We start from the raw sequence: 22,954 nt of genomic DNA on the forward strand, positions 1-22,954 counted from the left end.
CAGGATTATGTAAGTTGAATTGATCTCAACGGGACCAAAGCTGGGCTGTAATCTAGCCCCCATTTACCATAGAGTAAATTTCATTTAATTCAGTTGGACTTAGTGCTGACCTGGCATGTGGTTGTGTCCAATGAAGTTATTCCGACAGCGATTTCCGGTGCTGGCGTCTGCACAGATGTGATTTCCGGTGTCGCTGAAGTGAGTCTCTGTGCCACGCCGGTTTAGCGCAGCGTGCAGGGACTCGCCAAGCAGGTAGCTCGGTTCGGAGGTGGCTCGTGGGCCGGTAAAATGACCCCGTGGGCTGCTTGTGGCCCATGGGCCTTTGGTTGCCGACTCCTGCTCTATAACATGTCTTTATTTATATCATAATGCTTCAAAAAGTTACAAAGTATAAAAATATTGCTTGATTAAATATACATACATAAATACAGCATGGGATAGTGGAATTACTCTAAACATGGAGTGGTATAAAAGACATTGAAAACCAGATGAAAGTTCAGGTTACATGTTACAGCTAGGTTTCCTACCTACCTTTCACCACTGGAAAATTAAGGCACTGCCCAGTCAATAATATTCTCTATATTTTCAACATAACTGATGCTGATGCCTCCTGAGAAATATTTACATTGCATATTTCAATGGAGCTAGCACAGAACCCTCCCGTATGAGCCCAGTGAGATAAGTGTTTTCATAGCCAGTTAATCCAAAGAAATGCTCTTCATTTTTTCTGCTAACTCTTGTCTCAGCTCAATATGTTTTCTCAGGTTTTGCACTTCATGTGGCAGATTAATGTCCCATATAGTCAAACATGACTGTACTCCTGTGAACAAATTGAGGGAAATATGGTTGAAGATATTAATCAGGAAATATATCTCAAGCATTTTTCCAGCTGTTGGGCAACTTAGAAATAGGACTTTAGAAACTTTAGAAATAGGAGCTGAAACAGTCACTTGGGCAGAAATCCTATGCACACAACTGGGGGAAAAGTGCCATCGAACTCAATAAGATTACTTCTGAGTAGACAGGCATAGGATTGCATTGTTAATGGCTAGCAATATGTGCTTTAAATGTACGGTGTGTACCCAGCCTCAGTTCTGCAAAAATTCCTGGATACAGTCGTTTGCAAAGGGTGCTGGGAAATGTAGCTCTGTGATAGGTAAACCACAGTTCCCATGTAGCCCAAGTGTGAGAAAGGGACAAGCTAGCCATAATGGCAGCAGACTCATGTGGGCAAAATTTATCTCCAAGCTTATTTTTCATCAGTCTGGTTAAGAAAGGAAAATCTTGCATATATGAGACCCACACGTGAGCGGGATTCCTGATCTCAAAATTCTATGGTATCTGTAAGTGAAATACTAATCATGGTTGACTCACATGAGAAAAGTCCTGACTTTTAACCAGGCAGATCCAGCCTTTTACGTGGTTGCATGCAGAAGGTAGGAGAGACCTCTGCCTCCTGAGGCCTGGGAGCAGTAATGGGCAACTCTGCATTTATGGCCTGAATCACTTTTGCGTGCTTTTACCCACAGTTCCATTTGATTTTTGCATTAATTTGTGAACATTTAAATTAAAATCTTTTCAAAGCAATTATTTAAATGAGCATCTTGCATGCTTACATGAACTGCATCACAATATTCAGACAAGGGCAAAGCCAAGTTCTGATCTGCACTAGTCCAAGAGGTGGGTATCAGGTTATTCTGTGCAGGAATTTGCCAAGTTCTGGGCTGGATGAACCTACAGCCTGACAAGGGAGCTTTATACTGTATGTGGTTATTTACGCCTGATTCAAACATAATGGAAAACCACAGTCTCCTGTTCTGTGCCTTTTATAAACGAAGCCTGAATCTGGACATAATCAAGAACTGAGATAAGTTTCAAAGCAGAAGTGAGAGCTTTAGATCCCCTTTTTTGATTCACTGAAGAGTAGTGAAACATGTATGAAGAGCCCTGCACAATTGTGCTTCACAACAGAAAACCAAGGTTTCCCATTACATCGGAACTGGACCTTGGTCTTTGACTGGTGGACCTAACAATAGCTATCCATCAGAATGCTTTAGTCAGCAAGTTAAGCAGTAAACTGCAATCCTACACACTTACATGGAAATAAGTCTGCAAAGGACTGCACTCCTAGTTAATCAGCATGCTATGTGGCATATTAAAACTTTGGGTAGACGGAAATGGTACCCGGAAAGACTATGTGGGGCTTTCTATTGTGTATTATCGCATTCTGTTGTGTATGATTGACGCCGTGTAACATAAACTTGCCAAGAGCCAGCAGGAGCAGAAGAGTGAATAAACAGCGGTGAAAATATTATCATGGCATGATCTCACAAAAGCTGTACAGATTCCCTTTAAAATGTTTAATGCAGAAGGCACTAATCCTTACCTGTGGCGTATTCGCTGTCTTTGCTTTCACCTTTATGGCAGTAGCCCAACACGAGAACTACGTTCTTCAGGCTCCCTTTTACCAAACAAACAAAAGTAAGATATAATCCAGTATCCAAAGTTAAACTTTAATTAGTAACGAAACAGTTTCAGTATTAAAAGTACATCGGCTTGGATCCAGCCCCCCCCCCCCCTCTGTGTGCAAATGGAAAGTATCTCAATGCGTGCATTGGCAGCAGCGGCAGGGATTGTCCTATCCCTTTGACTGTAGTCTCTAATGCCACCCCCAAACCTTTGACAGGGGCTTTGGGAGGAAAGCAGGAAAGCTTCTTTGTGTAAGTAGAAGCAAACTGAGGCTTCTTTAGATTCAGGCCCTGTACTTTGACAAAGTATTATAATTTAAGGCTGCACTTGAGGAGGGCTGCCAAGAAAATAAACAATCAGGAAAGTGCAGAGGGCAAAAATAAACTACAGCACGTATTGTAGAATTATGACAAATAGTACTATTGCTCTGTTGGGACGCGGGTGGCGCTGTGGGTAAAAGCCTCAGCGCCTAGGGCTTGCCGATCGAAAGGTCGGCAGTTCGAATCCCCGCGGCGGGGTGCGCTCCCGTCGTTCGGTCCCAGCGCCTGCCAACCTAGCAGTTCGAAAGCACCCCCGGGTGCAAGTAGATAAATAGGGACCGCTTACCAGTGGGAAGGTAAACGGCGTTCCGTGTGCTGCGCTGGCTTGCCAGATGCAGCTTGTCACGCTGGCCACGTGACCCGGAAGTGTCTCCGGACAGCGCTGGCCCTCGGCCTCTTGAGTGAGATGGGCGCACAACCCCAGAGTCTGTCAAGACTGGCCCGTACGGGCAGGGGTACCTTTACCTTTTTACTATTGCTCTAAATTCCATACTCAAGTTTTTACAATCAAGAGGAGGAGACTTCGGAGCTCGACTTTTAGCTCATGCAGCAAGCTACAGTAAGCCTTACCAACTGCAGTTAATGTTCAGACTTTTCGTTTTGAGTCGAAACACTTACCCGGGAGTAAGTTCCACTGAAAACAATACTTACTTTCTAAGAGACATGTATAGGATGACACTGTAAGAATCATGTGGGTAGAGCAATGAAAAAGATCTTTATTAATCTCTAACTTGGGAACTGGAGACTGCAGATGCGTTTCCCACAAGCAAAGTGGTCTTGCTCAACTAACACACATTAATTTTAATAATGGAGGTTAGTGAAAAAGGTATATGAGGGTAGATTTGCTGCAGTAGAGTGGTACCTTGGGTTACATACGCTTCAGGTTACAGACTCCGCTAACCCAGAAACAGTGCTTCAGGTTAAGAACTTTGCTTCAGGATGAGAACAGCAATCGTGCTCCAGCGGCGCGGCGGAAGCAGGAGGTCCCTTTAGCTACAGTGGTGCTTCAGGTTAAGAACAGTTTCAGGTTAAGTACGGACCTCCAGAACGAATTAAGTACTTAACCCGAGGTACCACTGTACTTTCGAAATGGTTCAATATGGCCATGGATCAGATGTTAAAAACTGAACACATATGCGTGTAAAGTAAAAATGAAAATGGTAAACATGTGTGCTCGGTTCCTTGAAGGAAGCAAAGGATAAGCCATACATAAATACATTTCATTCCTGGGACTATGATGATTTCCTGTGAAGCCTTCACTTACCTAACTGGGCTGTCATCATGAATCTAACAGAATCACAGAAATCCCTTATTATTCTTATGGGCCGACGCGTTGAGAGGTCAAGCAGTAAGATATGTCCTCCCCCTGTGCCAATCCAAAGGGCTGTATTCTTCTGCAGGAAGATGCTCTTCACTCTTCCCAAAATAGCAACTTCTTGTTTTGATTCTTTATTCAGGTTTGGCACCTCCTCCCTAAAACAATATGATACCATTGTATGTTAACGTTGCAATGGGTCATGCCTTTCCTTTCGTTTCCCGTATATTTTCACCTAAGCATCTCATTAAGCAGCCATTTGTTTAACTGAAAGAAGGACAGAAATGCTTTAAGCTACACTGACTTCCTATTCTCTTTGCACTATCATTTAGAATACTAAAAGCAGAAGCCTAGCAATCTCTGGTCACTTCCTGCCTGTGAGAACAACTGCCCAGTTTGAGTAGTTGCCAACATATGTGCTTCTTGCAATAAAGTGTGCCTTCATAATAAACCTACAAGAAAAGTTTGTGCATTGTAATACATAGCAAAATCTCTACTGCGCTCTTGAGCTACAAATCCACTTTAAATGGGCAAATATATTACAGAAAGAAAAATGATGGGGAAAAGCATAGGAATGTATCAGATAACTACCACACTGTATAACCTCTGTGCAATCAGGACAAACAGGTCATCTGGAAGCCTTTTTATTTATTTTTTACTATTAAAGCTTCGCTTGTGGAACACATTTTTAAAATCAGCTTAACCACCCATGATATCCCTGACTTCTCTGTGACAGCTGTACACAAAATACTCACTTTAGAAAATGCATGCAGTCGATTAGTTCACAAAGCTTCTCTGTCTTTTTATCCCAAACTTCCACAAAATAGCTATTTTTCTTTGCCAAGTAGATGGATTTGTCTACTGCTATGGAAATGATATTGGCATCACTGTGAGCCCTGTGGCATAATCTGAGGGGCAGAAAAGAAAAATCAGAATGATATATGATGGTACAGAACATATAACATGTGTTTGCAAAGATGGGAAGTTTACAATAGACACCTCTGAAAAGCTTGGTGGACTCCCCCCATCCCTAGATCCTACCTGCAGAAGTTCCACATCCAGAGCTGTTCACCTCCCCTGAAAATCTGCTCCTAGGCGTTGAAGTACCCTTCAAAAAAATGTGTGCCACAGTGGGAGAGGATACTTCCCTTCCCCAGCACCAGCTCACACAGGTAAGTACTTTCTGCTCCTGCAAGGAAATCTCTGGGTACTGGCCAATATTCAGAGCTATCCTCAGTGGCTACGTGTTTGAATTTAATGCGTGTCCAAACTAAGAGCCTTCAGCTGTGGAATGCCCTCCTCCCACAAGTCTGACTGGCATCAATATTGTCATCACTCTAGTGCCATATTAACCCCCCCCAATAGTTGTTGGTTTAGCTGATGGTTGTTTAGCCTCCTCTGCTTTTTGAGCTGACTTTGCTCTGAATTTCATTGTTCTGTTGTGGTGTATTTCATGTTCTATACCAGTGGTTCTCAACCTTTTATTGGCCATGCCAAACCTAAGCATCTCTAAAACCCTGATGCCCCCGTGACATATAATTATTACTATTCAAAAAGTGAACTATTCACGTGGAGGAAGCATAGAAGGACATTAACTGTTAATAACACATTCTTAAATTGCCCCCCTTAAAAATCAAATTGCCCTGCTGTGGGGTGTGTGCCCCACGTTGGGAACCACGGTTCTATATCCAGCCTAGTATCTGTAAGTTGAAGGGTATGCAACTCCTATAATCCTTGCACATTGAAAATGCTGGCTGGGGCCAATGAGAGTTAAGAGTTCAACAACATCTAGAGGGCATCACATGACCAACTCTGATGTAGATACGTGCAGATAATGGGCTTGATTTATTGCCAATTGATGTCACTTAAGACTACCTCCATGACATCCATGGATTTGTTCAGATGAGCTTCTGGGCGTCCAAAGTTCACAAGGAAAAAATCAGTGGGAGTTCGAACAGAAATGTATTCCAAGGCGTTTCTAAGAAACACACATGGATCAGCATAATAGAAATAAATGGAAAAATACATCTGACAAAGGTGTGCAGCATTTATGCAAGCGTGAAAGTACTTGGGACTCCCTGACCCTCAGTCATATGAATGGAAGACACTCAGCATTTGTTTGGAAACTGTAAACAGTTTGGTTAATCGCACAATTTAGATTTTACAAGTGATAAGGCCAAATAAGGTTTCTCATGGTTGGGCGAGGAGAATCTTATTCTCCTCATCCCACCAAAAAGATGCAGATAGGGTAAAGAGAAGTACCAGGCAAAAAGAAAAGCAAGATACTTAAAGAATAAATGATGCATTTTAAAGAACACAACCAGAAGAGACAAAGGCATGTAGTGAAAATTAAAACAAATGAACTTACATTTGGCTTGTTTTTGTCTCAATGATTTTTTGGACGCAGAAGTCATTAGAAAATGATATAATCTTTGTTCCACAGCCTCCCCAGATTGTATTTTTTTCACATGAATAAACAGATTCTCTTAAGCACATAAGTGGGGTGCTGCGGGTTCCAAGTTGTAAAATCTTCAAAGGTGCAGCATCTTTGCACTGGAAGTATAGCAAAAAAAAAATCGGTGAGAAAAATCTCCAGGCATGAATAAAACACCAGTCCCTGCTGATATACATAACTTTAAATGTTGTTGTTGTTGCATGGTCATTCAATACTAACAACAATAACAACAACAAAATACCCTGCCTTTTCCCCTGGCGGTACTCAAAGCAGCTTACAAATAAAATTAAGAACTGCTAAAAAAATAGGGGGAACAATCATTAAAAACAATTAAACACTGATAAAACTATATACATATATAAAACCTGTTTGAAACCTAAAAATAATTACATTAAAAAATACTGGGATACCATTTATATGATATGCAGAATCTAAAAGATATAAGCATAAACAACTTAAATATAAACCAAGATGCATTCATAAGCATTACGGAAAATGAGAAAATATGAGGAGACACAATTGTTGAAGAGGGAAACATGACAAGTGAAGGAATGAAACTCATTGTGTATGATCCACAATTCTTCTGTAATGCTATAAATGAAATTAACATTGTTTATAAAATGGATTTTGATTAAAATTCCTGAGCCATTTGTACAGTTTACTATATTTATAAGGAAAGAGAGGAGCAAGTTAGCCATGATTTGATCATTGTGCACCAGCCCACTGCTCATTTGTGGTAACCCATAATTTGTTTCAGGCTATGGCTTACCATAATGTGTGAAAGGGGCCTTTATGTGGCTTCCCTATTCAGTGATATTTCAATAACATCAGCTGTCAAAGAGTTTTAGAAAGACCTCTAAACTTTCAACACAAATGAAAAGGGGGAAGTGCATCAAAAACTATGTATGTGTTTCAGAATTACTGGAAGATAGTGTTGCAGATGTACCTTCACTGCTGTGTCTTTAAAAACAGCTAGCTGCCCATCAGCTGTACCAGCACAAAAATAGTTCTGTTTGCTGAAATGAAACAGGGAATTATATCATTGAAATAAACTGATTATATATATCTTACTAAACCACTGCATGATTCTTATAGAAATAACCGTTCACTGCATACTAAATGAACTATTACACAAGCATAATTTTTAGTGAGATGCACCAATATACGTGTGCAATATTATGACTGGAAGCACAAATCAAAAGCATTCAACTTCATTTTTTAAAAGTCTACCCTTCAAGTCATATTGCAATTAGACACCTGCACAAAGGCGATAATAATTCTCACAACACCCATTTAAGCTATTTGAATATGTAGATATGAGATGCACAGGTATGTAAAATTATTTCTGGGTGGACATTTTTTTTGTACTTTTCTAACTATAAATCTATTATGAAATTTCATCTATACTTAGATACAACCGTACTTTTGCTTTGCATAAGAGTAGCAGTAAAGACATGTGACAGAATCCGACATCTTCTGAAGTTGGTGCCTGGGCTTCTCCTCTTCTGCGTGAAAGACCCACAAACAACCAGAATGAGTTCCTGCTACAATCCAGTTCTCCTTCTCTGCAGAAAGAGTTACCAAGGCCATACACAATACTCTGTTATCTGCAATTTCCTGGTGGGGAACAATATATATAGTAAACATCTGGACACAATTACACAAACACATATTAATCTTATCATTCCCTTGAATTCTAGGAAAAGATCCATCCGACTGACTACTTTATCTTTCCAAAATTAGTAGCTACCATGGGGCTATGGAACATGTAAATGCTTCTTTTTCTCTAAGGACAGCTGGTCGGGTCCACTTTCCCCTTCCTCTGAACGTTACACTTTTGTAAGCAGCAGTACATTAAGGAGCAAAGATTAAGTGACCAGCTCCCTGCTGCCCTTCCTTTACTCATAGTAGTAATGAACCTGGATTCTTGAAGGTCCAAGGAGTAGCAGCTCAAAGGAGGAAATGAATCCACTCACTGGGCCCATCCCGAATAAGCCTACAAAGCACCAGATTCTACATGCAGCCTTCACAGGAAGTACAGTGGTACCTCGGGATGTGAACGGGATCCGTTCTGGAGCCCTGTTCGCATCCTGAACAGAACGTAAGACGTGACTGCGCAGGTCACGTTTCGCTACTTGCGTGGCGATTCCCACCCCCTCCCACAGATGGAATAAATAAAGACACCGGACACCAGAATTTAGGTTAATGGGCGAAAAATGGCCACAACTTTATTGATTAGAGGTAAGAGCGGTATTGGCTTTAGGCATTGGCCCTATCAGACTAACCGGTATAAAACCGGGAAGAGTTAAGCACCAACAGGGGGAGCCCCCGAGATGCACATCCCTAGGCGCTCCCCGAGGGGTTACCGCTCGGGGCCCTAGCCTCCATAGGTTTTGGACAAGGCGACGCCCCCCGGAGTCCTTTAACGAACTACCCTTCATCATTTGGGGGAGGTGGTGGCGTTCCTCCCCCCCAACTCATTTGCATAATAATACCCCTGCCAATGCCTAACCGCCAAAAACAAAGGTGTTGTGACGTTTTGCTATGAGGTAGGCGAAAAAACCATGTGGCTTCCAAAATACAGCCAATTAGCCAAATGGAAAAACTCCTACCAGGCCCCTTGTGGCGACCAGCCGAAGCCCATAGCAAAGTCCAAATGCAAACCTAGAGGGTGGGTGGGTGGGAAACCGCAGCTGCTGAAAAGAAAGAAAGGGGCGAGCACGGGCTGCCCCGACCTTAAATGTCACCTTAAATGTCACCTAGTAAGCCTGCCCCCACCGCCAGCCGATTGGCTGGCGGAGCGAATAATGAATATTAATGAGACCCGGGAATCCCTGAGTCCCGCGGGGCTGCAGCCCGCCCCGCGAGGATGTAGATGGGGGCGTGAGCCCGCAACCCCCCTTATGTCGGTAGTGGCTTTCCACGCACAACGTCATTTTGACCGTCTGCGCATGCGCGAGTGGCGAAACCCGGAAGTAACACGCTCCGTTACTTCTGGGTCGTCGCGGAACGCAACCCGAAAATACTTATCCTGAAGCGTATTTATCCCGATGTCTGACTGTACCTTTATCTATGAAGGCTGATAGACTTCCATCTCCTCTGAGGACCAAGAAAGCCCTGCACAGCTTCCATTGGCCAAGTCCCAGCAGCTCGAAAAGCCTACCACCTGAATATAGTGGTACCTCGGGTTAAGTATTTAATTCATTCCGGAGGTCCATTCTTAACCTGAAACTGTTCTTAACCTGAAGCACCACTTTAGCTAATGGGGCCTCCCGCTGCCGCCGCGCCACCACCGCACGATTTCTGTTCTCATCCTGAAGCAAAGTTCTTAACCCGAGGTAATATTTCTGGGTTAGCGGAGTCTGTAACCTGAAGCGTATGTAACCTGAAGCGTATGTAACCCGAGGTACCACTGTACTAGGCTCTCCTGCATGATTGCTGGCTGTGGTCCTGGAAGACTTGTTCTTTTATTTTGAACCAGAACCCTTGTTCCAGTTCAGGGCTATGACTTCTTTCCAGCGAAAAGACATATTGAGCCTACCTCCTATTATCTCATTTGGGCTGTCCTCTTTTTCTCTCTCAACAATTTAAAAAAACAACCAAACCTCTCAAGGTTGCATTTTATTATTATTATTCTTTTTTTTTTTTAAAGTCAGGGTTCCTTCCATACATTTTTATTTAATGTTTTATATGCCTGTAAGATTATAGCACTTATTGACACATAAAGAGGTTTAAAAGATAGGACTCACTGTTGCTAGGCTAACATTGAAAACTGTAACAGCTATGGTAACAATTATTGTTCCTCTACCCATTGAGTGCCTGGCGTGCTCTGGTTCATGGGGTCACGAAGAGTCGGACACGACTAAACGACTAAACAACAACACCCATTGAGTATGTAATTGAATGCTATTATGAGACTGATAGATCTGAGATGTAAAAGAAATCTCCATTACAAAATGCAAAACAAAACAAACCTTTCTATGGCATGCAAATATATATACATGCTGAATTAACTGCCCTTTGAGATTCTACTAAGGTATGAAGTTTATTATATAAGTATTGCATCTACCAGGACTGAAGCATTTGTATTAAGAACCAGCTTTTACACCTACCTGACACCTGTGTCCATCTGAATTTAAATCAATAAATGAGATCTGTGCTGCTTCTAAGTTTCCGCTACCTATCCAGATTCCTGTCTTCTTACAACTTGGATTTGCAGCAACCATGCAATCTGCTCCAAAAGGAGAGGGTACTGAGATGTATCTCATCAAGCAGACAAGTTCTGCCGAGTTCAAAATATCATAAACCTGCAGAAATAGCACATTAGTAGCAACAGTGAGTAATGGCTCCTTCTTATACATTATGTTCCTTACACCACAGTAATAAAATGCACTGCCAATACTGCATATACTGTATTGTTTAGAAAGGCATTTAATGACACATTCATTTATACAGCAGATCAGATGGTCTTTTCCACTTATAAACACATAACCCACAGTAAATGCCATACCTGAGCAGATGTAGGTCTTTCCTGAGGATTTTCTTTCAAACACTTCTTAATTAAATCTTCAACTTCTGGCCAGGGGGTGCAGCTATATTCTTTGACAGGATCTAGAATTTAAGTTTTTGAGTTTCAGATGAATAAAAGGAACTACACAGACCAGTGTTAAGTATACAGTCCTCTGCGCACCAGAAGCAGTTTAGTCACATGACCCGGAAAGCTTTCTGTGGACAAACATCAGCTCTCTCGGCCTGAAAGTGAGATGAGTGCCGCAACACCATAGTCACCTTTGACTGGACTTAACTGTCCAAGGGTCCTTTACCTTTTTATAGTAAAATCAATTGCTTTTAAATTCTTGCTTACTGCAAGAATTCCTTCAGTCAAAATGGGGTTGAAAAGAATGTAAATCCCTCCCATAAGTACCTTATTTTTCTGTGTATAAGACGAGGTTTTTTGCTAAGTCTTGTTTCTTTCACAAAAGAGCCGAAAATTTACTCTCAGCGTCAAGACACAGAGAATTAAACAAATTACAAATTTTAAAATATTGGTCCTCATGAACTCCAAGCAGCGGATGGTACACTGTTATTTAATACTGTTTTGTAACCTTGTTCTCTTCAATGTAACTATTTGCTGCTTACACAAGTATTTCCTTAACCTTGCTTTAATGTTAGAATGGACCACCCCCACCCACGCAGAATTGTGTGCACACATAATACAGTGGTACCTCGGGTTACATACTCTTCAGGTTACAGACTCTGCTAACCCAGAAATAGTGCTTCAGGTTAAGAACTTTGCTTCAGGATGAGAACAAAAATCGTGCTCTGGGGGCGCAGCGGCAGCGGGAAGCCCTATTAGCTAAAGTGGTGCTTCAGGTTAAGAACAGTTTCAGGTTAAGAACGGACCTCCAGAACGAATTAAGTTCTTAACCCGAGGTACCACTGTACACATAATGTCCTACACATACCATCTTATATGAGGACATTAAATAATGAAAAATAAACCACCAGTGAACAACCTGAGTATATCAACATAACTAAGGAGGCACAATGTATTCTGTAAACTTACATGGCAGTGGTTGAGCCAGATAATATTAGCTGCCCTGAATTTCTGTTGGTTTTAATGGAACACTGTGCACCGAATGTTTGCAGTGCCTTCAGTTTCCAGGCCACTTGATATCTTTATTCCAAACCTTTCCTCTTCTGCCTTTTTGGCTTTCAGTACTGTCTACTGCTCATGCAACAACCACTGTATTGAACACTAGGAGAAGTAAACATACCTGGCAATTTTCCATGGATAGCTAAGTCATCAAATTCATTAGGAAATTTCATGCCTTCTAATATTCTCCCACCAGCTGTTAAAATGTCATACAGGAGCAAGCCAAATGAATAAACATCAGCTTGCTGATTGTAAATAACATTTCCTCTTGCAACTTCTGGTGCTCTGAAGCCTAAAAAATAATACCCAAGTCATTAATTGTTATGCTTCTTGTCATGCTGTTGCTGTATTTGTTGTTCTAATTTAGGAATCTCAAGTTATGTTAAGCGACATAAGAAACTTCACACGAACATCAACTATTTAGGGCCTAAAAAGAGCCGAGAGCTTCCAGAAAGCAATCATGAACGTTAATAAGAAAAACCATCTCTTACACTCTGTCTGTCTCTCTTTCCACAGAAGCATAATATACTAAGGAGAATAAGAAAGTCACTGAAAGACTTTATACACAGGCTCTCATACATCTACTCAAAGTCCAAGCTGGCTATGGAGTCAACAAGCAACAACCCCAAAAAGGTAAATTGAAACTTTTGGCCATGAGAGGCTGCCCCATACTAATGCAATATGGAGATCTGACTTATACCGAGTCAGAACATTAGTCTATCTAGCTCAGTAGTTTACACTGAATGGCTCTCAAGCCAGGGGATTCTCTCAGCCAAATGTGGATATGCTCAGGATTAAACATGGGACCTTCTGCATGCAAAGCAGATTTTGTTTTCCAAATTCAATAAAGATTCTGTGCCTGTTTTAAGATGCAACCCCACCACTACTTACCTGAGAGTAATATAATAATAATTTATTATTTGTACCCCGCTGTTATGTACTGAGTTGAATAGGATCCAAACTGCAGCAGTCTGATTGGTCCTAGAACAATAGGATCCAAAAGGCAGCAGTCTGATTGGTCCTAGAACAATAGGATTCAGAATGCAGCAGTCTGATTGGTCCTAGAACAATGCAGCAGCATGATTGGTTGGCAGGAACTACCCAATCATGCTCCAGATAGAAGTGAATCCACAACCTGATTGGCTTACAGTAGAATTCTGGAATTAGCCAATCATGTGCAGCCCATTGTGTAAATAATGTATATAAAGCAGATACTTTGAGGGGACTTTCATTCATTCCTCCTCACCACTATGAGCTGAATAAAGAGCATGAAATCACTTTGCGACTCTGAGTATATTTCAACCACCCATCTGGGTGGGTCTCCCCAGCCACTATGGGCATCTTCCAACAAAGATTAAAAATACATTAAGTAAGCACCATTTAACCCAATGGAACTTATTTTTGAGTAGACATGACTAGGATTCCACCGCAAGCCAGCTTATTAAAATAACACATGTTGAAACATCTTGTTCTGTATCCCTAAACAGTCCTGCTCAGTGGTTTTACAGAGACATAGGAAAAGAAGCAATTGTGTATGTTCAAGGAAAGGATTATGAAGATGAAAAATTGCCATCACTACCTGCAGGACCCTGACAGGGTTCTAGGAAGGAGGAGTTAACCCTGTGTTCCCAAATGGAAGAGAGTAATCGTTTACTTTAAAACCATTTCCCCTTAGGATGGGGAGAGTAAGGCTGGTCACTGGCTTTGGAAAATTTAGTTCTTCTAAATTACATTTCTCAAATGAGTCATGATGTTAACCTTGTTACACTACAAGAGACTCATGTGATACCTTGATTTGATTAAATATGAAGACCTTCATACCTGGTGTGCCCTCAGATGTTTTTATCCCCATTCTACAGCAATACTGGGCGATACCATAATCGGCAATCTTTGCAATGACCGCTGAATTGGGATACAGTGTAAAGAGAAGCACATTGTGGGGCTTTAGATCACGGTAGATTATCATTGCTGAATGCAGATACCTGTGAGAAAAATATATGTATTGGAAATATTGAAAATGAGAAGTAGTGCCAGGCAGCTTCAAAACATCTAGTCATATGTGAACAGAGTGCACAACACTTCAGATTTATCAAATTTAGGAAATCCATTAGTATAAATGAATATTACTTAGCAGAAATAGAATATTCAGAAACATGTATTGCAATGGGGGGAAATCCATTTTGATTTTTTTTGTGCTGAAACAAACATTTAAAGATAGTTTTACCTTAAGCCATCGGCTACATGTAGAGCTATCCTGTGCTGGAGTGTTCTGGTTAGACTGGCATTGTCTTGTTGCAGCAATCGATCTAGAGACCCTTTTGGTGCTAATTCCATGACAAGCATTCGGGGACGCACTGCTGCAGCCAGCAAGAGCACTAAACTAGGGTGATGAAGATGGCAAAGCACTGCAAGTTCCTAGAAATGTAAATTTAAAATGAAACAACAGAAGCACAAGCACTTGTTTTTCAGTGGCAGTTCTGTGCTCAGGTGGGTGGGAGGTCAAGTAGATTATTGGAGCCAACTCTATCTTGTATGCAAAAAGTGTCGGAAATCAATTTGGGAAGGGCTTCTAAATCTCTACTTTGCCAATGTTATACGACATGTTATTGTGTTAACTTGTAATAACTTCCCTATAAGCCAGAAACACAAATTCTTAAAAGTTAAGGCAATTCAAATATTAATAGCCCCCATTTCTTTTACAGAGGAAATCCACAAGCAATTAAAATATAAACATAAAAAATACAAAAACACAAAAATAACCCTGGGATACAAAAACCTGGGGATAACCAGTTTCCCCAACTAGCAGTACTACTGTCTTATCTGGATTTAAATTGTTCACCCAGTCCCTCAAGGCATTCAAAAAGTGGTTCACAATATTTAGAAAGTGAGTTTTTCTTCTTTTAATCTGCTGAAACCTTTAGAATGGGTGCTTCTCTCAAACAAGCTCTTCAAAGACTTACTTGTCTTAGAAGTCTAAGAGATGTGTGCTTATTAAAAATCTTTACAGCTGCCTCATTTCCACTGTAAGAAGCACGGTATACAGATCCAAATCCACCATCACCTTTCCCGAAAGAAAACAGAACACAATGTAAAAAATATATAGACTGTAATCCATCCCACATTTGCCAGGGCCTGTTCTTTAAAATATACAGTACAAAGAATTCCTTTTTGTATGTTCTACAATATAGGTGCTCCCTATACTTCTCAAGAACTGGTCAATGAACAAGTTAAATTAGGCCTCATATAATTTATCAATCAATTTGCACAGTTAATCTATTTTATTCAACTAAGAATAAAATGGATAAATGTTAAAATGTTATGTACTAGGGTAATCAGGGTGTTCAGTGCCAATAGGCCTACTCTCATATAAGTATGCCCCTCTTGATTCAAGGAATGTATACCAATTTGGAAAATTATACAAGCTGGCAGTCTCACAGCTATAGCAACAATAATAGTTACCTAGAAGAAATTCTGGTGTTTGGCAAAATACTAGTTCCTCATTTTTCAACATTATATTTCTAGGTAAATCGGCCAGTATCAGGTCTGGAGCAATTCGGGCAATTGCAATAGTACATTTTGGCTGATCTGGATTCACCAAGAGGTCACCTATATGAATAAAGAGAAACAAAAATACAAAAGATTGAACAAAGAGATTGTCACAGTCTGGGTCATTGGCAGCAACAGTCCAGACCCGACACGCTGGGACCAGGCTATAGATGGTAACAATGGTAGCAGTTCAATGGAGGACAGAAACTGGAGGAGGAGAAGGAACTGGAGCAAGGCTAGGAATGCTGAAGCAGGATCAGGAACTGGATCAGGAAATAAAGCAGGATCAGGAGCGAAAGTAGGAACTGGCAACAGCTGGGAATAAACAACATTGCTGTGGCAAAGAGCCAGGGGAAAATGCATCTCCTGATCTGGCCACACCTGCCAGGCTGCACCCGACTCCCCCAAAACAAAAAACAGCAAGGGCCTGGTTCTGCAACTCCTCACTGCGCTCAGGACCTGGCCCCTGCAAATACGCATGGTATCCATTATTCCATGCATATATGTATTAGGATACATATAAAATTCTATGTACCTTTGAATAATAAATGCCATGTATTTAAAGAGGTTAAATGGCATCATTTGTTGTGAAGCACAAAACGAAAACACTGATCTGTTGTTAAAGGTCCTCTGGCCAGAGGGTTTCTGTAACTTGAAAGATCAAATCAAACTGCTTATTACCACTGTGAAACTTCTGTTATTCTGGAAGGTGCAAAATCTTGGCTTATAGCTGTAGATATATATATATTTGTGTAATGCAGCATTGTACTGGGAGCCAAATAGAAGCATACAGAAACCAGAGAAGTGATAAATCTAATGATATCCAGAGCTGCAGTCCGTATTATATTTGTTCTGGCAGTTAACAGAAGCTGTTTGGAGTTTACCATCTGGGATGAAGTTGATCCTAGGAGTTCCTGAGTGTAGCTGATCTCAGCGGTTTTTGCATTCAGTGCTGAATTTAAATTCAGTAAAAAAACCAAGTTGTGCCACTGACGGATTGGCTGCACTTGGGAGGCTCCTGAGTGGAACCAATCGCAGTGGGCCTTGTATTTGGCACCAAATGCAAGCTTTGCTTGCAGAGGAACAATTGGGAGCGCACTGTTATGCTCACAATAGTTCTTTTGCAGTCATGGCTGCATAAGCTCCACGCCTGATATCAAACGATGTTAGGTGTGGGACATCTTGGTGGGACTTGGGGAAAACAGTCTCATGACCAAATTGGGATCCTTGGCAGTCCCAAATCACGCCCACCCCCCAGGCTGAAGGTCCCCTACCTGTGAATTAGGCTATCTGTGCTAAAATACGAGTATATTGATGAGAACAGATATACATTTATTTGCACACTGAAAAGGTATTTTAGGATAGCTTTGTTAAAGCACTAGATACCTTCTTCTGCTTTTTTCAGAAGGTCATCAAGTAATATTTGCTGGTGCTCCTCACCATCCTCAAAGCTATACAAAGCCCATTTTTTCAAGAGTGTTTCTCCTTCACCACAAACATCCACTTCTAGCAAGCCTGGAAACCATTCTTCCATAAGAGAATCAATGTGATCAACAACTTGCCCCAAGAGGATGCAACCTGGATGAGAGTCAAGAAAATGTTATTCGGACCGTGGTGTGCTACAGCTACAAAGTGCAAACCCAACAGCATTCTCCTCCCCCAAATATTCACTCTGGTGTAAGTTTAACCTTTTCTGCAAGAAGGCACAGTAATTTTGAGGAAACTGTTTGGGTTGTTTTCAAAAACTGCCGATTCCACCAGGCAATAGGCTTCAGGCGACCAGTTCAGATATATGCCTTGCCTCCAATACATCCTGTTAGGACGAAGAGCTCGTTCTGCAGAGAAAGAAAAAAATGGCTTTGCAAAGACTATTTTCCTGCTATAAGTCTACACAGGTTATCTGACAAAGCACACCACCTCTTAGCTATATATTGCCATGATTTTATATCACCGCATGAAAGTGCAAAGCATAAACACGTAAGTAACTGCATATTTGCATGTTAGTATGGCCTCAGAACATGTATAACATGTCATGAATCAGTTGAGAAAGATAAACTGAAATAATGAAATACTGATTCAGCAAAGGCTAGGGTTCAACTATAATACATTAAAAATTACAGCATTTTTTGCTCTTTAAGATTTACTTTTCCCCTCCTAAAAAATAAGGGGAAATGTGTGTGCGTCTTATGGAGCGAATGCAGGCTGCGCAGCTATCCCAGAAGCCAGAACAGCAAGAGGGCTCGCTGCTTTCGCTGCGCAGCTATCTCTCTTGCTGTTCTGGCTTCTGGGATTCAGAATATATTTTTTCTTGTTTTCCTCCTCCAAAAACTAGGTGCGCCTTGTGGTCTGGTGCGTCTTATAGAGCGAAAAATACAGTAGTAAGCAAAAGAAGTAGCTCCATTATTTATTTCAACCTTTCCTCCTCCGTGCCCACCCCAATTTGTAATTTTGTAAATAACATACTACTCTATCAGGAATCTGATTTATACCAGTTCAGAATACTGATTTATATTGGATCCGACTACCATTTAATTCCTTATTGTTTATTTCTGACTTGGCAGCAATTTTCCAGCAACAGAGGCATTTCTGTTAAATAGAGATCCTAGGGGCTATGGTCACTTCCCCTTACTAATGCCATGTAAAAATATTAGAAATCAAACAGAAAATATAAAAACCCCAACAGATTTTTTTTAAAGGAAACAAAAAGAAGTCAGCAATTTCAATATTAAGAGTTCTGAGTTACTTTCAACATTCAATTGGGATACTGTCCCCTCTCCCACCCAAAACTCCCTATGTTTAATCATGTTTTAGCCAAGGAGAGCAATAATGGAGCCATGTGAAAATTAATGTACCTCTTCCTGAAAGAATAAACGGCGACACTTCTAGCAACCTGTTGATTAGCCTGGACCAGAATCCCATGGGAAAATAGGGCATTTCATACAGCCTTATGATAATTTCAGAGTTTTCACAGTGTGGTAACTCTATCACAGGCCTATTATCTGACAAGCTGGAAGAAAAAGTAAAGTTGCTCTTAATATTTCTGATTTTATTTTTTTCCTATAGACTGACAGCAGGAGTTAGAAGTAGCCAGAATGTGTAATGAGTCTCTTTCTCAGGTGTTCTTCATAGTTCTGATTAGTGGGAAGTCTAAAAAGACCAAAACAAGTCATTAAGTTCTAACACTACATTTCCTTAACACAGCACCTGCTTTCAAGCCTTTTGTTTACCTGCTTGGAACAAGGAGCTGATCTTCTCCTAGTGGCAGTGCTATCTGGAACTTCTCCAGAAGCCTGAAGTATTTACACATGTAAACCTTAGGAAATTTGCTTTTCTTTAGCAGGAAGTTCTCTACATCGGTACGTTTTATTATTCCCTTTGGGTACTTAGGAAAGCCTTCGACCTTCACTGTCAAGATCTAGGGAAAAGAAACAAAACTCAGAGTTCTTGAAAAAAAAGTGGGGCCTGAAGCAGGAAGGCAAGAGGTCGATGTGAACTCAGTTGGTCACAAAAAAAGAAAACATCTGAAAACTCACCTGTGCCATGATTTTACATAGCCATTTAGGGTCCACAAAATACAAGTCGCTTAGCTGAAGTGCCGGATCTTGAAAATGGAGCAGAACACCTGGGTGAAGAGCAGAACATATTAATATTTTAATCAACACATATTGTACTTGTAGATATTAGCACTGCTTGGTTCTTGTGGTAGGTTGGACCCAAAACAGCCAAGAGCAAGACTCCACTGAATCTTAAAGGAAGAAGACAATTTTGATGGAACAGTGTGTTTGGATTAGGGATGGGGAAATCTGTCAGTTTTGTTTTCTATTTTTTCCAATCTTATGTTCACTTCTTCACATTTCCACATCAGCTTGTGATTTTATTTTCTTCAAAAGATCTTCAATAAGATTCACCAGCATTTTAGTGCAAATTTCTCCCAATATACCCATTTTTGCAAAGCAATTTTCACTAATGCAACAATACGAATCTCAGCAGTTGTCTATTTATTTTAGAGGAGAATGAAGATATTCTACTTGAGATCAATATTATTATTATTATTATCAATAGCAAAACTTTTATACCTAGAAGTGTGCTATTCTTAGCAGAAATAAACAAACAGAAAGGTACATACAGTGGTACCTCCTGTTACGAACTTAATTTGTTCTGGAGGTCCGTTCTTAACCCAAAACCGTTCTTAATCTGAGGTGTGCTTTCACTAATGGGGCCTCCTGCTGCCACTGTGCACAACTCCCGCTCGCATCCTGGGTCAAAGTTCGCTACCAGAAGCACCTACTTCCGGGTTAGTGGAGCTCCTTACAAGCGTTTGTAAGGAGGACGGTACATAACCCGAGGTTCCACTGTAGTACATTTTCAGACATGGATAGATTGTTTAAAATCTTGGGGCAGTACTGCAGGTAAGCAAGGGGCTTCCAATCATTAAAAAATTCTCTTGAAAATAGTCTCATGCACCAAACTATGCTAGAGGAAAGGCAGAAATATACATTGTTGCAGCAAACACATTTCCTAAACACATTTCTACTTGCTAAAATGCAAGGAGAGGCATTTACAGAGGAGCAGTGATGGGTGTCAACTTTACCTTTTTTCTTGCCTATCTATTCTCCCTACAAATACCTTCCTCACGGTCGTCTCTCTCCTAGTTAAGGGTATGAGTCTATAAGAATCCAGCTGTAAGAAAAAATGGAGGGAGAGGGAGGGTGGAAAGGACACAAAAGCTAAGAACAACATATTTTGATGTGCATGTTACCTGATTCATTCAGAAAGTGAACAGCATGTGGGAGCTCATTTTCATCCAACTGCAATTGGTTTTCTTGCACCAATTCTAACAACCTCTTGTGGTCAATCACAGGAAATTCAGCGGGAACATTTTTGCATTCCTCTAAAATTCTCTTCTGAAGTTCCAAGTAGCTGTCTGGGATTAACTGCCCAACAACGGGCTGGTCTCCGATCTGTAGAACAAACATGCTTTGTCTAGACCTTTTTATGAATTCTTTAGTGATGGGTCAAACCTCCCTACTCAGGTTTGGAAAACTAAATAATTTATCCTAAAACTTGGGGGACAGTTTGGTCAAGTCTGAGCCCATTTCTAGGCCAAACTGGACCCCATCATAACCATGATGTCATGGGAAATGGAACTCCAAATCCTGGTCGGCCAGCCTCCACTCTGCCCATTCAGTAGCCTGGGCAGCTGCTGTGGTGGAAGAAGATGGGAAGTTCTTCACCCCCTGCTCTTGTACTCTGTCAGAGCAGGGGGTGGTTTCCCCAATGCTACTGACCTCAGCAGTGCTGGCTCAGTCAAAGCAGTGTGCTAAGACAGTGGAGGAACGAGACCTCCTCCTATTATTACACTGCCAAAACTCCTTGTCCTTCTGCTAGCAGGTGAAGTCAGTTTTATTCCAACAGGCCATTTGGAACTGACAGTCTAAGGAGAGGGCTTTTAAAAGTGTCGTGCTATTTTTATTACCAGTATTTTAATAGATTTGTTTTCATATTGTTTTAATTCTATTAGAATTTGATTACTTTTAAACTATTGTCTTTTTTTATCTTTTTACCTTTGTATTTTTTCATGATAATTTGTGCAAGCCACCTTGAGTCCCACTCTGGGGAAAAGGCAAGCAAAAACAAGCACAACAAATCTTAAGAGAAAACAAGAGAGTGTGTTTTAAGACATAGAAATGTATAAATCCATCTGACTTATTTCTATTGTCTCGACTGACAATTCACATGACACTGTGCATAATCCTTGACTTCTAGTTCCAAATCTCTTCTCCCTTCTCCTGATGATTAGATTTATACCCCACACCTTCCTACAATGGAGCCCAACGGTGGCTTTACTGGGATACTTTGCATTATTTACAATTTCTCTGAAGCCTTTACAGTCACTGTCTATGCAATGAGAATAACTTATGAACTCCTTTTTGTTGTAAGGTTATGATATAAGGATTGGTAAAATGTTTTTTGCACATTAGAAGAGAAGAGTTTGGATCTGATATCCACCTTATCACTACCCTAAGGAATCTCAAAGCGGCTAACAATCTCCTTTCCCTTCCTCCCCCACAACAAACACTCTGTGAGGTGAGTGAGGCTGAGAGACTTCAGAGAAGTATGACTAGCCCAAGGTCACCCAGCAGCTGCATGTGGAGGAGCGAGGAAGTGAACCCGGTTCACCAGATTACGAGTCTACCGCTCTTAACCACTACACCACACTGGCTCATTAAGGAGATACAATACTGCAGATTGTGTAGTAGTTCCGATTAATGGCACCATAAGCTTTGATTCAACTTTGCAAGCCTTAAAGAACAAAGTGCTACAGTAAACTTTCCTGCATGTGAACATGTATCTATATGAATGGCATGGCTTACTTTGAAATTCAGACTCTCCTTTATTATAGTTTTTCTAAGTTTCATCATAGCATCAGACTCTTCAGTAGCATTCACAAAATGGTAATCTCGGATTGCTGGAAATCCCCTCTGATTCATCAGTTCTTTGGTAATTTTGTTGACACAAGCTCTACGCTGTTTGTCATTAGAGATGTCTAAATGAGTACCAATGAGAATCACAGGTGAAGATGAAGCTCGGGCCTGCAAAGAACAGATAATCACAGTGCTTGATTAAGATTCTCATCCAGTACATAATATACAGCTTTTAGGATGGTTTTGCTGAGTCAGTCATTGCCCCTACACTGTATTTCCCATAAAGTGCATCACATATAGTTTGGATATTCAACAGTCAATGCACCACTTCAAGGTTTGTTCTAGGTTTATGGTTTATGATTTCTCTGAACCGAGACAAACTATGAGCCCAGGATTGGACATAATGCTAAACCAAACCAGGACTTAGCCTCAGGTAGATTAGGGGAAGAGCACTGCACAGCCATGAACTTTGGTCTGGAATCTTGATTGTTGAAGCTAAATCATGGTTTGGCTTAGCATTACGTGCAAACTGGGACACTACGTAATGCTATATGCAGACTTGAAAAACGAATATAGAAAATTTGTCCACCTATGATCTTACATAACATTTTATGAGCATAGTACAAAACATGTTATTGTTACTATATCTATTAAATTCATAATTTAATAAACTCTAAAGAAAATATGAAGAAAAAATAACAGTATCTAAGACAGGCCGATAACACTGTCAGGAAAAGCCTGAGCAAACAGATGTGTTTTCAGCAAACT

The 22,954-nt window shown here is 40.8% G+C and overlaps 1 protein-coding gene across 4 annotated transcripts in view; it reads right to left on the reverse strand.

The window, feature by feature from the left end:
- Positions 1–340: 340 nt before the first annotated feature.
- The window catches only part of LRRK2 (leucine rich repeat kinase 2), an 84,716-nt gene continuing 62,102 nt past the window's right edge, over positions 341–22,954 (reverse strand). For 2 of the 4 annotated variants that reach the window (XM_028745830.2, XM_028745833.2), the window contains 21 exons: positions 22,136–22,354; positions 20,521–20,722; positions 19,295–19,383; positions 18,989–19,176; positions 18,614–18,768; positions 17,450–17,596; positions 17,148–17,339; positions 15,675–15,821; positions 15,176–15,276; positions 14,440–14,630; positions 14,037–14,197; positions 12,337–12,507; positions 11,070–11,170; positions 10,672–10,866; positions 7,983–8,176; positions 7,506–7,575; positions 6,473–6,657; positions 4,860–5,012; positions 4,054–4,262; positions 2,387–2,461; positions 341–820 (listed from right to left, as the gene is read on the reverse strand). In XM_028745830.2, the coding sequence (XP_028601663.2) occupies positions 699–820; positions 2,387–2,461; positions 4,054–4,262; positions 4,860–5,012; positions 6,473–6,657; positions 7,506–7,575; positions 7,983–8,176; positions 10,672–10,866; positions 11,070–11,170; positions 12,337–12,507; positions 14,037–14,197; positions 14,440–14,630; positions 15,176–15,276; positions 15,675–15,821; positions 17,148–17,339; positions 17,450–17,596; positions 18,614–18,768; positions 18,989–19,176; positions 19,295–19,383; positions 20,521–20,722; positions 22,136–22,354 (3,267 nt within the window). In that variant the 3' untranslated portion in view covers positions 341–698. Of the gene's footprint in view, positions 821–2,386; positions 2,462–4,053; positions 4,263–4,859; positions 5,013–6,472; positions 6,658–7,505; positions 7,576–7,982; positions 8,177–10,671; positions 10,867–11,069; positions 11,171–12,336; positions 12,508–14,036; positions 14,198–14,439; positions 14,631–15,175; positions 15,277–15,674; positions 15,822–17,147; positions 17,340–17,449; positions 17,597–18,613; positions 18,769–18,988; positions 19,177–19,294; positions 19,384–20,520; positions 20,723–22,135; positions 22,355–22,954 lie in introns of those variants that run through there. The other 2 variants (XM_077935800.1, XM_077935802.1) reach the window with 2 other exon arrangements.

Source organism: Podarcis muralis, chromosome 10 (assembly GCF_964188315.1).
Source record: "Podarcis muralis chromosome 10, rPodMur119.hap1.1, whole genome shotgun sequence".
Classification (NCBI taxonomy): domain Eukaryota; kingdom Metazoa; phylum Chordata; class Lepidosauria; order Squamata; family Lacertidae; genus Podarcis; species Podarcis muralis.